General features: G+C 38.2%; 1 protein-coding gene across 1 annotated transcript in view; it reads left to right on the top strand.

Moving 5' to 3' along the window:
• The window catches only part of c13h12orf4 (chromosome 13 C12orf4 homolog), a 91,311-nt gene extending 82,750 nt beyond the window's left edge, over positions 1–8,561 (top strand). The window contains exon 15 of the mRNA XM_041202680.1: positions 8,517–8,561. Within this exon, the coding sequence (XP_041058614.1) occupies positions 8,517–8,522 (6 nt within the window). The 3' untranslated portion in view covers positions 8,523–8,561. The remainder of the gene's footprint in view (positions 1–8,516) is intronic.
• Positions 8,562–17,688: the final 9,127 nt, after the last annotated feature.

Genomic DNA, 17,688 nt, shown 5'->3' with positions numbered 1-17,688 from the left:
CTGGTTGGGATGCATGGAATAAAGGATTGATAAACAATACATTAAAAGCTTGCATGATGCTAGCTACACAAACCTCCAACCACATGCTGGCCGATGCAATTTGTTTGAGAGAGAAAAAAAGACTGGCTCATTTTTATTATATAAAATAGCATGGAATAAAGCGCAGGGACAGTTGTTACATAAAAGCAAAATACTGTGGATGCTGGAAATCTGACATAAAAACAGAAAATGCTGGAAAAACTCAGCAGGTCTGGCAGTATTTGTGGAGAGAGAAACAGAGATAATGTTTCAAGTCCGTATGACTCTTCTTCAGAACTAAGTAGAAGTAGAAATGTGACGGATTTTATACTGTTTAAGAGGGGGTGGAGCAGGTGCAACGAGATAGAAGGCCAGCAATAAGTGACAGCTAAAGAGAGATTGACAAAGATGTCATGGACAAAACGAGTGTTAATGGTCGTGGTGAAGGGTGAAGAAGGTGCTCATAATGGCATAAAGGTAAGATAACAGAAGGTGTTAGCAGCAGAACAAGGGTCAGCACTCTGTAAAAGCAAAACATATAAACAAGTGACAGATGGTCCTGTGAGGGAGAGCAGGGAGGGGGAAAAAGAATTTTTTTAAAATGAACAAATAAATAAAAGAATAAAATAAATAAATACTGGATTTATAAAGGGGGTGAAGATGGAGGAAAGAGTTCATGGTCTGAAGTTGTTGAACTCAATGTTAAGTCCGGAAAGCTGTAAAGTGCCTAATTGGAAGATGAGGTGCTGTTCCTCCAGTTTGCGTTGAGCTTCACTGGAACATTGCAGCAGGCCAAGGACAGACCTGTGGGCATGAGAGGAGGGTGGTGTGTTGAAATGGCAAGTGACAGGAAGATCTGGGTCATACCTGTGGACTGAGTGAAGGTGTTCCACAAAGTGGTCATCCTGTCTGCGTTTAGTCTCACCAATGTAGAGGAGATCGCATTCTTGTAAATCTCCTCTGTACTCTTCCCCAGAGCAATTATGTCCTTTCTGTAATGTGCTGACCAGAACTGTACACAAAATTCCAACTGTGGCCTAACCAGCATTTTATACAGTTCCACCACTACATCCCTGCTTTTTCATTCAGTACCTCATCCAATAAAGGAAAGCATTCATATGCTTTCCTTACCACTTTGTCCAGCTGTTCTGCCACCTTCAGGGACCTGTGAACATACACCCCCAGGTCTCTCACTTCCTCAACCCCTCTCAATATCCTCCCGTTTATTGAATATTCCTTTGCTTTGTTTGCCCTCTCCAAACTTAGGCCACACTTTTCTGGGTGAATTCCATCTGCCACTTTCCACCCACTCGACCAAACCATTGATATTATTCTGGAGACAACAGCTATCCTCTTCACTATCAACTATGCGGCCAATCTTTGTGTCTTCTGCAAATTTCCCAATCATGCCTCCTGCAGTTAAGTCCAAATCACTAATATATATGACAACCAGCAAGGACCTCAACACTGAGCCCTGTGGAACACCGTTGAAAACCGCTTTCCACTCACAAAAACATCCATTGACCATTACCCTGTGTTTCCTGTCACTGAGCCAATTTTGGATCTAATTCACCACCTTCCCCTGTATCCCATGGCGTCTCACTTTTCTGACCAGTCTGCCATGTGGGACCTTGTCAAATGCCTTACTAAAATTCATGTGGACAACATCTACTGCACTACCCTCATCAATCCTCCTTATTACTTCCTCATAAATTATATTAAGTTAGTAAAACACAATCTTCCCCTAACAAAGCCATGCTAACAATCCCTAATCAATCTGTGCCTTTCTAAGTGACAGTTTATCCTGTCTCTCAGAATTGATTCCAATAATTTTCCCACCACCAAAGTCAGACTGACCAGTCTATGATTTTCTGACCTATCCCTTTTTAATTAATGGTACAATGTTCGCAGACCTCCAATCCTCTGGTACCTTGCCTGAATCTAGTGATGGTTGGAAAATGATTCTCAGAGCATATGCTATTTCCTCCCTGGCTTCCTTTAACAACATGGGGTACAATCCATCCAGCCCTAGTGATTTATCCAGCTTCAAGGATGCCAGTCCCTCCAGTATTTCCTCTCTCATTATGCTTATTGTATCTAACATTTTGAACTCTCCCTCTTTAACTAGAATGTCTGCATCATCTCTTTCCTTAGAGAAGACAGAGACAAAGTACTCATTAAGAACCCTGCCCACATCTTCAGCATCAATGCACAGGTTACTATTAGCCCTACCCTTTTCTTAGTTATCCTCTTGTTCTTAATGTACTGGTAAAACATATTTGGGTTTTCTTTGATTTTACCTGCCAATGTTTTTTCGTATCCTCTCTTTGCTTTTGTAATTTCCTTTTTTATTTCACCCTTGTACTTTCTCTACACTAGGCTTTCTACGGCATTAAGCATTTTATGACTGTCATAAACTCTCTTTTTCTGCTTTATCTTACCCTGCCTGCTGCTGGATAACCAGAGGGCTCTAGATTTGGCAGTACCACCGTTTTTCTTTGTGTGGACACGATTACACTGTGCCCCTAGAATCTCGCTTTTGAAAACCTCCCACTGATTTGACAGTTTTCCTTCTAGCAGCTGCATCCAGTCATTTCATCAGTTTACCTCTCAGCTTTGCAAAATTTGTCTTCTCCCAACTTAGAACTTATGCTCCTGTTCTACCTTTGTCCTTTTCCATAATGATGCTAAATCTAACTGTATTATAGTCACTCCCAAAATGGTCCCCTACTGCTACTTCATCCACTTGCCCAGCTTCATTTCCTAAGACAAAATCTAGAATTGCGCCCCCTCTCATTGTATTTGTTACATGCTGGCTGAAAAAGTTCTCTTGAATGCAGTTCAAGAATTTTGTGCCCTCTGTGTCCTTCACACTGTTTGTATCCCAATTGATGTTAGGATAGTTGAAGTCTCCAACTAATACAGTCCTATTGTTTTTGCACTCAGAAATTTGCCTACATATTTGCTCTTCTAACTCCCTTCCACTATTTGGGCGTCTATAGTACACTCTGAGCAATGTGGCTGCCCCTTTTTTATTTCTGAACTCAACCGATATGACCTCATTTTGTGCTTCATTTAGTATATCATCTTCTCACAACTGTAATTGTTTCTTTAAACCAATGTTGCTACATCCCCACCTTTTTTATCCCCCTCTCCATCCTGCTGGAAAACTCTATATCCATGGATGCTAAGTTGCCATTTTTGCCCCTCTTTAAGCCAAGTTTCCATTATAGAGAAGACATTTCGGCTAATTAACATTATCAAGTTTTGAACTGCTGATTGATTGCTGAAAGGAGCAGCCAGCTGACTTCTTTCTGAAACTCCACTGCTACCACCCACCATCCCCAACTAAAACTACAGTGCTTGAGGTCAAATCCAACAGCTGGTGATCCTGTTACCTGAAATCAAAACTGTGGAACAAATATTCAGTGAAAAGGATAAAAACATCACTGGAAATAAACAACTGCTTGCATAAAAATATATTGTGAAAAGTTGAACATACAATATGAAGAGTCAATAGCTTTCATTAAATATCACTGATGGGGCAGGTCGCCCTAAAATGAGACATGCTAACAAACATCATTCTCTTCTGTACAGTACTTATTATGTTCCGTCAGTGAAACTGAGTTATAAATGTTGTGACATGATGTGATATGATGTTTGTAATGACTGTCACTTTAAGATCAGTTCAACTGAGTAGGGGCTCACATGATTTATTCAACCAATGCGTGGCTAGTGCAGGGGAATAAATTCTCGGGAGGGATTCTCTAGGAAAAGATGGCTGTATGAAGGGCTGGCTGGATACAAGCAGCCACAAAAGCTCTTGTGTAAATAAAGTTTGTTTTGTTTCACTAAGAAGCCTCCCAGAACATGTTTCTACAATGTTCCGACATGGTTTTCTAATTAATGACAATAATGCTGAATGCCCATATTATTCCTTGCACAGGAACCTACTGTAAAGTAACCCCATCAATAAACTATGATATTACAGCCATGTAATAAAAGTTCCTTGAGCTTTAAACATATTTATCAAATGTTATTTATTTTTATTATTATTTAGCATTTAAGAAAGATGTCAGCCATGGCTCAAAGGGTAGCACTCTTGCCTCTGAGTCAGAAGGTTGTAGATTCAAATCCCACTCCAACACTTGAGCATAACAATCTCGGCTTACATTCCAGTGCAGTACTGAGGAAGCACTGCACTGTCAGGGGTGCCATTTTTCAGATGAGATGTTAAACTGTCAGCTTTCTCAGCTAGACCTAAAAGTTCCCATGCAACTATTTCAAAGAAGAACACAGGAGGTGTCCTGGGCAATGTTTATCCCTTAAACAACATCACAAAAACAGATTATCTGGTTGTTATCACATTGCTGTTTGTGGGAGATTGCTGGTCATTAATTGGATGCTGAGTTCCCCACATTGTAACAGTCAGTACACATCATAAAGTATTTTATTGGTTGTTCAGAGCTTTGGAACCTCGGGTGGTCATGAAATGCAAGTTTTTTCCTTTTTTATTAAGGAAACCGTGTATGTAAATTAAATATTGAAATAATTGTATTTCATTAGAGGGAGTGCAAATGGCCAGAAGTCATCGTTCACTTAGAACCAGTCAATGGGGGAAAGAGCAAAGGGAAATCTTGCAAAGGGAGTGAGGAATTAGGTTGAACAACAGGACCTCAACAATAGTAATCTCTGGATTACTCCCAATGCTACATTGGGAGTAATCCTGAGATTTCTGTCAGTTATAGAAAAAGAAAAATAAACACATCAAATGGTTTAAGAGTTGGTGTAAAGGGAAATTTCCAGGGCATTTGGTTAGAGTTTGTAATAAGTGGCTGCTACATATAAACATATTAAAAAGTAGCTCAAAATGGAGCAATATCCTCATTAAGGAACTAAACTGGGCAATAAAGAAAGATTAAAATATTAGTGCGAGGAGGTTTAAGGGTTTGATCTAGACATTTTGGCAGGGGGTAAAGTTAGTAATATAACAGTATAGAAGTTGGAAAAATAGCAGAATTGGATCAAAATATGACTTTAATAGAGTAGAGGAGAGAAGAAGTTAAGAAGGGGGACAATTCAATGGCAGAAAGGAGGAGCAAATTGCTAGCCTTCTGTAGAGCAGGGTGTTTATGTGATTGTACTCAACAAAATGAACAATGCTGGTGCAATTGGTGTTCAATTGAAAAATTTCAAAGCATAGTAATTTTGTATTTATTTTGTTTATATTTTGATTCTGATTAGATTTCTGTGATGAATATAACAAAATTTCTCAAACCATTAAACATGTGATATGGGATTAAGTATATCGATAGTTTTGTGATCCTGGGAAGAAAATCATAGTGGCAGAGGAAAGCTTTTATGGGCCAAGAAAAAAAGCTGCCAATAGTAGATGCAACTGAAAAGAAATAGACAAACCCTCTCCTATTTTCCTGCTGCTGCCAGAACAATGAGACTAATGAAACTAGGTAAGAATTATAATTATCTAGGAATAAGGCGCAAACCTATAAACTAATTGAATAGTTCAGATATTGAGTTTAACTCATAATTGGACATTGATTTTCTTCATTTTTATGTTTAGAATGATATCTTTGCAAGCATTATTGGACGACTAATTCTGTTTTTGATGTGGAATGATGTTAACAATATTGATACCTTCTTAACTTAGTAAACAGACATTGATCATTTTAATCCAATGTTAAATATTAGGGTTGGCCACAGTTAATATACATTATATACAAGATGACAGGAAAGTTCCAGTAGCACAGACTATCAACTGAATGAGGAGGAATCACCTGAGGGGAGGTGGTGGCAGCATAATGGTATTGTTACTGGAGTAGCATTCTAGAGACCTAGGGTAATGCTCTGGGGAGTGTGGTTTAAATCCCACCACAGTAGATGGGGAAATTTAAATCTATTGACAATAGAATTGAAAGTCTGATGAAGACCATTGCTGATTGTAAATCTGCCATTCTTACCTGGTCTGGACTACATGTGACTCCAGACCCACAGCAATGTGGTTGACTCTTAAATGCCTTCTGAACAAGGGCAATTTGGGATGGGCAATAAATGCTGGCCTAGCCAGTGATGCCTGCATCCCATGAACAAATGAAAAATATTTGGCAGTTTTTGTATATTGTTAGATTTCTAGGCTAATTTGCTATAATTTGTGATCAAATTTTGTGTTGATCATGAGTGCCAGTACATTTCATATTATTAATGTGCGCTGACCAATTTGAATTGAAGATTAATGCTTGTGGTTTTGTTGCTGCCAATTTATCACAGGACATTCTACAACCAGCATTACAAAACAATAGTCAACTCAGCAAATTAAAAAAAAAGGAATCAATGTAAAATGTTTATAAATTAGATTTTAATTTAAATGAATACTCATACCCACCAATACCTCCTCTGCCATTCCGGTTAGGAATGGAATTGAAGGTAATCAAAATCAATATGGATAAAGAAAATAACAACGGCTTCTATGTGTGCAACGAAATGCATTTTTGTTCTAAGCAAGCAGCTATGCATACATTATAATACATTTATATTTATAACTGAACCTTGTGGTGTACCTTAATTATTGCCCATTTCCCTTTCACTAATGAACGTTTCAAATCTACAGGGCGGGGTTCGGGGTGGGTAATTTTGTCTTTGGGTGAAAGCGGTGATATGTATGGATTCAGCCGCTTGTTATACATATCCACCCGTAGCGGATGATTGATGTCGCCCATCTTACACAACCCGCCAGAGACAATATTACCTCCAATGCGTTTATAAAATGGAACTTTGTCAGAAATCCCAGGTCTAAACTTCACCAGAGCTCTATGGATGCATAACGAGTACAAATTAAAACAAAATAAATAAGCAACTGCAACGGCGGGAAATCTGAAACCAAAAGAGAAAGTCCTGGAAACAGCAGAGCACCTGTGGAGAGAACAAAGAAACTAACGTTCCAGTTGTAGATCTGAGTCAGATCTAGATGAAAAAGGTTAGCTGCCCTTGTTCTCTCTGCAGATGTCGACTGATTTGTTTCCAGAAATTATGTTTTGGATGCACTGAAGAATATGGACATTGCCTGCAGACTATTGGGAAGATGCTTAGATTAGATGATGGCCTGAAGTCTATTACAGAATGCACATTTCGGGATAGACGTTGCACAGATTTTGCACTTTCCGTCTAAATTTAATACCAGCCCGAATTGGGATCGGCTCATCCTCAGACGACGGGTCTCTCGCGTTTTGCTTTATCCGCCGTTCCATGATTTCCTACAGCTGCAGGCACTATCCCAATGTTACAGAGCAGCACGTCCAACACCACCAAGTATCGAAAGCCCCACCAAGGGACCGTGGGGACCCTCCGCCTCTCTCCCAACTCGCAGGCCTTTATTTAATGTCAGCATTGCTAATCTGTCTTCCGAAAGTAAGACCCTGCGTCCACACACGAGGCATAAAACGGCCAATTTCGGCATTATCAGGCTATCAGTTGGAACCACGTGTCTAGCTGGCCTCGTATGTCCAGAGCGCAAAGGCTGCTTCTCACCATGTCCTGCAAAGCTGCTACTGTATTCAGTTGAGGTTAGTTGCAATGGTTTTCGTGGCTTTTCAGCCTGGAAGTATATCCCTGTATCCGTCTCCATTTACAGCCAGGACCAACAGCACCGCGGGAATAAACTATGACACTTTGCTATCCAGGTCTCTTATGTGGGATTTCAAGAGTACACATCAGAACTGGTTTGGCACAGTCTTGACTATTTGATGGGAATCAAAAGATACGGAGACTTTATTGCAACGTTGGCCTCAGATTCTACCTGGCTGGAGGATAAGTGGTGTACATACCGAAAGTCAGTAGAGTGAGTTAACTCTGAAAAGTATTGTAGTTCCTATAATTACGACGACCAGTGTAATGGAATGACCGTAAGGAATTTTAATAATGAATTATATTACTTACGTAGATTAATATTTGTGTTTTACCAGTTTAGCGTGTTATAGCTCGTACTGTGTGCGGTGTTATATTAGGTTAATTTCTTGTATTTAGGATCTAATAGAACACAGCATATTAATATAATACAAGATACAGATTGATCTAATCATTGGGTAACTATGTGATATTAAGTTAATGTGTTGGGTATTGTATTAAATTCATGTATTTAACCTAGATGTATTAGGTTAATGTGTTGTATTCAGATTATGTGTTGTATTAGGTGGATGTGTGTGCAGTATTTTATTAGGTTAAAGTGTCCTGGGTACCATTGCATTGAGGTTATCTGTTGCATCATATTAATGTGTGGTTTGGTTAATTGGTTGTATTTAATGTATGATATGTTGTATTAGGCTAATGTGTTCTAGATTAATAGTTGTAATAAGTTTATATGTTATATTACTTAACTGTGTTATCTGTTGTGTTAGCTTACTATGTTGTACCAGGTTATATATTATGTGTTGTATTAAGACATGTTTGGCACCTAGTAATCATTTTTTGGTTAACATAAAATATAGGTATAAACAGAGGATGAATCCCTGAACAGTATCACTAGCCTGAAGATTTGGAATGGGTGCCTTTCATTACTTCATTGGTGAGTACATTTTAAATCAAACAACCAATATCTGCTAGCATTCACAACTTGAGATGTATGCAAATTAATGGGAATATGGATCTAAATTTCCTACGTGGTTGCCAAGACTCTATGGCAAACACCTATTCAATGTAACATTTTTCACAACAACTGGAGGAGCACTTTACAACCAATGCAGTACTTCTGAAGTGTAGTCACTGTTGCAACTTAGGAAATGCAGCAGCTAATTTGTACACAGCGTACACCCCTAAACAGCAAAGTGATAATGACCAGATTATTTGTTTTTTTGTGATGTTGATTGAGGGATAAATATTGGCCAGGACACTAGGGATAGATCCCTTGCTCTTCTTTAAAATGATGTTTTTGGATCTTTTACATGCACCCAAGCAGGCTGATGGGCCCTCGTTTTAATATCTCATCAAAAAGGAGGTACCCGAGTACTGCACTGGAGGGTTAGCCTTGGTTTTTGTGCTCAAGCCCTGGAGTGGCACTTGAACACAGAGGCAAGCTTGCCAACCACTGAGCCAGAGCTGATGATGGGGAGAAGGAAATCAGAGCAACAATTTACACTATTTGTCACCAACAGATCAAGTATGCTGTTATTTGCATTTTGTAATATTTGCTCAGAATGTGTGTAATATTCCTGTTAGATATATGTGTGTTTGTGTATTAAATTATATAATACATATTATGTCTCCTTAGATCTAATACAAATTTAAACTATAAGAGTTGTTGTGTTAATCTATATGGAGTGATAAGTGGCATATTTGTTGCAATGAATAATAAGGGAAGAACACATGGAACAGTAGGTAGTTACAGCATTGTCAATATTTTGCAAAATACGTGTAGGCTCCATTAAATTGCATACAGTGAAAATGATTGAAAACAGTTTAAACATTTAAAATATGAACTGTTTGTTAATGTCACATAAGCTTTCAAGATTTGTTTACTTATATTGGAATACAAATTTAAGACAAGTGAGGTCATCGTAATATTTCACTTATGGCTCAATTATGAAATCATAACCTATTCAAAAGTAATTGATTAATATGTAGAAACATTCCATTGAATTCTACCCACCATTTTGCTGATTCATTTTAAACCTGCTGTGGCTGCTTACTCTACACATATATTTGATATGCATATATTAAACATTTTCTACTCATGGGCAAAACTGACCTGTGTGTATTTCATCAACAAATAAGAGTGATGTTGTGTCTTTGTAAATTCATTGTACTATTGGGAATTCCTTCATGAAACTAAATTATATATCAACTTCCAGACATTCAGTAAAGTGGGGGATAATCTATTTAAATGTGATGATGCACCTGTAATAATATTTGAAGGACTTGAAATTGCTTTGATTAAAAACACTACAGGCTCATTTCAAATTAACTTGTAGGTAAATTGCCCTTTGATTTCTTATAACAAATAGATAACCACAATCAGTAATGAATGTATAACTAACCATTAAAAATTACATCATTTTTAATTGTTGTCAAGTAAAGAACTGAATTGAATCAGGTACAATTTTACTCAGGTCTACACAAAACAATGAAAAGGGAAACCTTTCAAACTTATACAGTTGTTTAATGATAATAAATGTCTTGTTCTGTCTTCACATACATACATAAGAATAAAATCAAAACTTACTAATAGTTACAAAGACTACTATTTTCTACTCTAAGCTATTTATGTAAAAAAAATGTATTTTTCATCGGTGATGAAGAATCATGGCCTTTCTACATTAGTTACAGCATTGGTTGGTGCATTGCTCAGTAAATGATTAAGTATGGATCATTCAAAGAATTCTTTATTACTGATAACTTACAAGTAGCCTATGAGACCATTGACTTGTCCAGACATGCAATTGTTTTTTTTATTTCCCGTGTTGGTTAATTTCCAGGGTGAATACAAATTCAGGAAAACCTTGTAACAATTATAATACCTGCAAGTTGATAAGTTACAAAGGGACATTAAGCAAATACGGAAAAGTGAAAATAAAGGAATCTGCATCATGTCCACCATGTTAGTGACGCATTTTTTACCAAGATTATGAAGAGGACAAAAAATGGATACTTTTTACTGTGGCTAATTTGTGATTTGGAAATACAGTAGTGAACTCATTTTATATGACAATATGTGTGCAAAAGGCACACGTGTTAAGTGGTTGGAAATCCTTGTTCAAAATCCAAAACCAAATGCAAAAGTATTGCGCTTTAGTCAAAATGTTATTTATCTGGAAGAAATCTTTCAAATAATCTGATTATAGCTTTTCAAGAGTTGATATTAATCCAGTTATTGTCAAAAGTTATATATTTGTTGTGATTTCACATTTCCTTCATATTTATTTCTTATAAGTTATATTTGCCAAAGAATCACTTTCAGTTACTCTCTCATGGAGACTTTGAGAAATAGTACAAATCTTTTGTGTATCTAAGAGTTTTTGCATGTTAAAATGTCATAGGAAAGCATATGATACCCCTTGTCTAACCTTCACAGAATGCAATCATTTCATGGTATAAACACTTCTTTAAAATACTTAAGGGCCCTCTTTTTTCCAGTTGCCATTATTAAATGGCAGCTGCTAGAAGCTCTAGAATTCCTGCATTAATGAAATGTTGCATCACATAATTCAATTTCAGTACAAGGTCACTGTTAAAAGTTCTGACAAAAAAGGAACAGTTCTGTTGGAGAATGTGGACAATGATTATTCCTGGAAAATTTTGTGTAAAATTTGATATTATACAGGTACTAGACCCAATATCTGGAAGCTTGGGACTGCACATTGCCGAATTGGGGATTTTATAGATTTCGGGTCCTATGCCTAGCACGTACTTATAATACATAAAAGAAAGTGTGAAAAATAAAGAATATAAGGATTTTATTCAAATTGCTACACAGGGTGCCAGCTTCGAAAGTTGCTAGTTTTTGGTTCCTTCTGAATTTTGCGATGCTGGATAAAGGGTTTGGTGCCTGTATTTAGATTAATGGGGCTTTGTGCTGGATTACCTATTGGACAATGAATACTTAGGCCAGTGCCACAAGGCTGCAGCATGTTTTAGCATTCAGATAACGTCATTAACATCAAAAGCAGTTTGTTCAATTAAGTAATGTCATCAGAACCTTGTGATGTGTTGCAACCTACAAAAGGCTTGACATTATAATTATACCATTTGATATATACAAGACTTAATGTGATATATCTAAAATGGTTCAGATCACTACAGTCAGGAAACTGGTCAAGGAGTTTTAACAGTCAGACAGAATTAAGTACCGGGTACAAGAACTGGCAACAGTATGTGTCCTAAAGGGTAAGCAAACTCTTTCATATTGTTATATTGTGACATTTTATCATTCAGGCTATATGTTTTCAAGAAAGATTCCAAGACTAATATAAAGAATGGAATTTTCATAAAATAGCTTATGGATTGGGACTTTTTAATATAAATTATAGGATGGGACTTTAATAGCACAAATCATTAAATGAGAATTTTCTAGTACAAATTACAGAATCGGGCTTTTATAATATGGAGTATGAAATAGAGCTTTGATAGTACAGATTTTGGATTGGATTTCTATAATGCATAATTGCCCTTTTAAAAATTTCTGCCCTCTTACTACTGTTTGCAGAATGGGGAATTTTTTGGCAGGAGGGAATGGAAACAGCTGGCAAATGGATATGGCTGCACATATGACTGAAACCCTCCAATTCATTTATGTCCAAGTAGTGAGTGGTTTCACCATTTTTTATATTTGTAGACCTTACCTAGTATTTGGCAAAATTATTGAATAAATAAGTAAAGTCTTTTTGAAACAACTGCACATGTGCAAACCACACTGATTTCTGCACCCACAGCTTCAATTTTTTGGCTGCGGCACATCACTGGGGAAGCTCTGAACAGGCAAAGAGCTTAGTGAAACCGGTTTGCGATCTGCATAGGGAGAAGTGCTTTGGCCATTTGTGCTGGGATCAGTTGTGGTCTTTTGCTTTTTCTGCTGACATTGCTATTGTTTTTAATGCTGTTTCTGTTCTTAGTTCCCCTGAGACCAAACACATCTTTGATTCCCAGTAACCCATTCCAACAATAACAAAATCATTCTATTTGCATTGCAAAGTGGATACTGAACTGATTAACTAATAATTATAGCTTTGAACTTTCAGAATGCTCCAATCCAGTAAGCCTCACGATTTACCCCAAGGTATATCATGCATTTGACATTGAAGCAATGTGGTATTTTCTGTCTGAAAGGGTCTCTCTGTACCATAACATTGTGCCTTTTCTAAGATAACTCAGATAGCACATTGTCAACTAGCCTTTCTGCCTCCTTAACAATTTTTTTGTTGGAGCTGTGGCAGGTGAAGACAGAAAGCAACTCAGGGATGCACATTGCCCAGTCCCCATTGCTTTCTGCTGCCCCAGAAATGGCACCTGCCAATAAGACATGCAAATGAGGGATACATAGTGCTTCTGTGTTTTCTGCCATGTGCATCGCAATGACACTGGATGGCACTGACTCATTTAGACCATGGTGTATGGTGTTCAATGTTTGGCGGAGCAGGCACCAGAATCAAAACTAAAAGAGGAACCTATTCACGGTCTCGATTGGATACCTTCTGGGCTAGTATCATTCCCTCCCATAAAGAATCTGAATATCCTATGTTTTGGAGAGTTCACACTTTCCTATATCATTCTTTCCTTTATTCATTCACGGGATGTGGGTGCCGTCGGCAAGGCCAGCATTTGTTGCCCATCCCTAATTGCCCTTGAATTGAGTGGCTTGCTCAGAGGGCAGTTAAGAGTCAAGCACATTGCAATGGGTCTGGAGTCACATGTAGGCTAGGCTGGGTAAAGATGGCAGATTTCCTTCCCTAATGGGACATTAGTGATCCAGATGGGTTTTTAACAACAGTCAACAATGGCTTCATGGTCACCATTACTTTTTATGTTCTAGATTTATGAACTGAATTCAAATTCCATTAGCTGTTGTTGTGAGCATTAGCCAGGGCCTCTGGATTACGAATCCAGTAACATTACCACTACGCCACCACCAGCCACTTATAACTACATGTGCCATAACTTAACTGAGGTCTGTAACAATAATAGTCCTTTGAAACCTGGACCAGCTATCTATGTCTATCGCTAGTTCTTTAATCCCTCTAAAGGTGGACTGAACAAATATAGTGAGATGAGGCTTGATACAAATCATAACATTTCATTTATTTCAAGCAAATGAACATATATGGCAACAGTTATGATCAGGTTCACTGAGGTCAATTACAACATATCTGTGTGTAATGATACAAAGTAAAGAGCACGTCATGCATTCCCACATTAGCGAGTTGTCTTTCCTGATTTAAACAAGTTACTTGTTTATGGTCTGCCAGTTTTGACTCAGCAAAGGGAGTTCACAGCTTTTTTTCAAACCTGACTGCCAACGTGTGGCCTTAGTTCATCTCTGTCCTGTCCCCGCAGAGGTTCAGATTTGGTACCTGATCTGTTGTCCTGTTCAGGAGTTGGTTGGAATATTTACTAATCAAATCTGCGACTGAATCCCTCCCCCACCCCGGTTTGAAATTAACTTCAAATAATACTTAACAGGAAGGGACATTCCATTTATTATTGGGAGCTCCTGGAATGAAATAACATCCCCTCTAAAGTTGTTGATCATCCAGGATAACAGCATTATTGCCTGGACTGCAGCCCATTGCCTTGCTTTTTAGACTTGTCCAAGTCTGCTTTCCTTCTAAACCCCAATACTTAAAAAATAGCTTTTCTCCAAATCCTTCATGTAGAAAAATGGTCAAAAAAAATCCTGAACTGGACAGGACACACAAAGAAAATATGAATTTAGTTTTGTACAGACAGCATGCCAACTGTTTCTTTCCTCCCAGTGTGTGTGTGTGTGTGTGTGTGTGTGTGTGTGCTCTTTTTTAATATCAGAAATAGGAATTCCAGTATTCATTATAAGTTAGTACTCTGTTTTAAATTCAGAATCCTGATGAAGGGATAATTTACAGTAAATGGCAGGGAATCTATTTCCAGTACATTTAGCCTAACCATGCATCTTGGTTTTACTAATTGATTCAGATGGCAGGACCACATGATTGCAAATAAAGCAGAGATCACAACAGTTGCCTGGAAATAGTGTATTTACGGGAAAATTGATGAATAACATGCGCATTTCCTTAAATTGTTGCCAAGTTTTCACTTAATTTTCACAATTACATATTCTGTTTTATAGCTACACAAATCTATCAATGTCACTTTTACCTTTGTACTGATATGTATAATGATTGAAGAAAGATGAACTATTGTGAACAATTTTAAGGTTCATTGATGTTTTTCCAGTTTATCATAGTAATAAAACTTAATGCTACTTCTATTCGGAGTTTTATGCATAGGTGGCCTGAATACAAAACCAAGGTAGTGATTTGTCTGAGACATTGATTAGAAGAGTTTTGGGAGCACATTAACAGAATCACACAGTGCAGAAGAGGCCCTTCGGCCCATCGAGTCTGCACCGACACGTGAGAAACACCTGACCTACCTACCTAATCCCATTTACCAGCATTTGGCCCATAACCTTGAATGTTATGATGTGCCAAGTCTCATCCAGGTACTTTTTAAAGGATGTGAGGCAACCTGCCTCCACCACCCTCCCAGGCAGTGCATTCCAGACCTTCACGACCCTCTGAGTAAAGAAGTTTTTCCTCACATCCCCCTAAACCTCCTGCCCTCATCTTGAATTTATGCCCCTTTGTGACTGACCCTTCAACTAAGGGAAACAGCTGTTTCCTATTCACCATGTCCATGCCCCTCATAATCTTGTACACCTTGATTAGGTCGCCCCTCATTCTTCTCTGCTCCAACGAAAACACAACCCAAGTCTATCTAACATCTCTTCATAACTTAAATGTTTCATCCCAGGCAACATCTTGGTGAATCTCCTCTGCACCCCCTCCAGTGCAATCACATCCTTCCTATAATGTGGCGACCAGAACTGCACACAGTACTCCAGCTGTGGCCTCACCAAGGTTCTATACAACTCCAACATAATCTTTTGTAATCCATGCCTCGATTGATAAAGGCAAGTGTCCCATATGCCTTTTTCACCACCCCACTAACAGCTAAGGTTTAATAGAATTCACTAGGAATGCAGTAGTTCAAGAAAAATTGCCACCCCTATCTTCCTAAGGCAACTAGTGATGGACACTAAATTGTATCCTTGTCAGAGTTTCCTGCATTTTGTGATTTTACAACTACGGTACTGGGAGTGAGGGGTTAAAGCTATGAAGAAAGCTGAAAAGTTTTGAGGGGAGGGTTCTAACAGGAGTTAAAGTAATGCAAGAATTGAGCGGGTAGGTGGCAAAACTGGTTGACAAATGAGTAGCAAGGGGAAATAGATTGAGAATTATGTATAGAAGAATGAAGAGGGAAGTTAGATTTTTTTTCCACACAAGCTATTGGGATGTGTAAAGAAATTGGCTATTGAGGTAGAGATAATGTTATGGCACCTAGGAATCACTTAGTTTACAGGTGTAGATGAAATGGAGGTGGAGACCTGTTACATTCAATCCCCACCCCATTATACTGCCCCAGGATTTCCTGAGATTCCCAAATGGCAGTGACCCTCACCCCACAAAACCTGTGGAGTACCAGGAGCATCCTGAAGATTCAAGTTGCAGCAGTCTTGCTGGCTCCCACATGCCCCAAATAAAATTTTCAAGCCTTGGGACCTTCTGGTTATTTCAGTGGCCTCTCAGACCCACTGTTTGTGGCTACCATTGCCAGTGTGAGGCTCCTGGGAGATGGGTCATGGGAAAACACCTGGGTCAGAAAACCGAATGGCACTGCTCCCTCTGCAGGTGTAGCACACTTTTGTGGTTGTGTGGTGGGGGACTGAGAGAAAATCTGTAGATCACATATATAAAAAAAACAATTGAACTGGTATTAGCAAAGTGAGAATATTGGTGGTGGAAGGGCAAAGAAATTTAATTAGACCAGGTGGTTGCAGCTGAATAGTGAGCACTAGCACAGTTTTACCCTTTACACAGGCAGCCCTGCTTTCCATATAAACCCTGCTCTCCATCTGAACCTGTCCCTAAAGGGCTGAAAGGCCTCCTGTGCTGTAAATGCAATGATTCTATCTCTTTGGCTTCATTACTAATTCTTCCAGCCAAAAGTATGATACAGTGTAATGCTTGGTTGAGAAAGAGATATTTCCTTACCAATGCATTTAGAGTAGCTTTTCTGTGCCTCTATGAAATTCCAGTATGCCTGATGTAACAGTGAACGTCTGTATTAATATTCGTTTCACAACAATGCATACCTCAGAATTACACCAGGGCTGAAGTCTAATTTAGAATGGACAGCTTAGAAATCAACTATAATTGTTGAATAATATAATCTTGTTCTTGTTTTATTAAGTATATGTGCTGTATACAATAGAATTTATTACAGCATTGAAATTAAAATTTAAATTGTTTTTAAGGAAGTATCATATGTGTTTTACCTGGAATCCTGTTGTATTTGATTCTGTCTTGTCTTCCTTTAGTAGATTACAAGCTCATGGCAATAATTAAAATTCGATATGGCATGCAGAGCGTTAAATGCTGTTGAAATCATACACTGTGCACACTGGCAGGGAAGAATATGGACCAGAAGATCTAAATCTTTTACAGATCTAGAAAGAGTACAAAATGTATACAAACTGCAAATAAATAATGAAAGTCTTTAAAAGAGTCTAGTGAATGTATGGGTCAGTGATTGCTGAGGTGGCTCCATCATGCAGAGTAGTGACACAGTTGAAACATGGAAGAAGGGAACATGAGAAGGGGAAGCACACAAACTCTGGAAACCAATTTCAGGCTGGCACTAATGAAGGCCAAAAACAGGTCTGAGCCTAAAAGTAAAATTTCTAAATGTGCAACTGATCCAACCACACAATTATAGTATACAAAGATTACCACCCATTCACTCCAATTCTTAAGCTGTGGTTCTCATCCATTTTAAATTGTAATCAACTACTTTATTTCCATTGTTATTTACATCCATTGTTATGTGACACTGAGTATTGTTATGACAAGTATC

The sequence above is a fragment of the Carcharodon carcharias genome, chromosome 13 (assembly GCF_017639515.1).
Source record: "Carcharodon carcharias isolate sCarCar2 chromosome 13, sCarCar2.pri, whole genome shotgun sequence".
NCBI classification, from domain to species: Eukaryota; Metazoa; Chordata; class Chondrichthyes; order Lamniformes; family Lamnidae; genus Carcharodon; species Carcharodon carcharias.
This window is presented reverse-complemented; position numbering and strand designations above follow the sequence as displayed.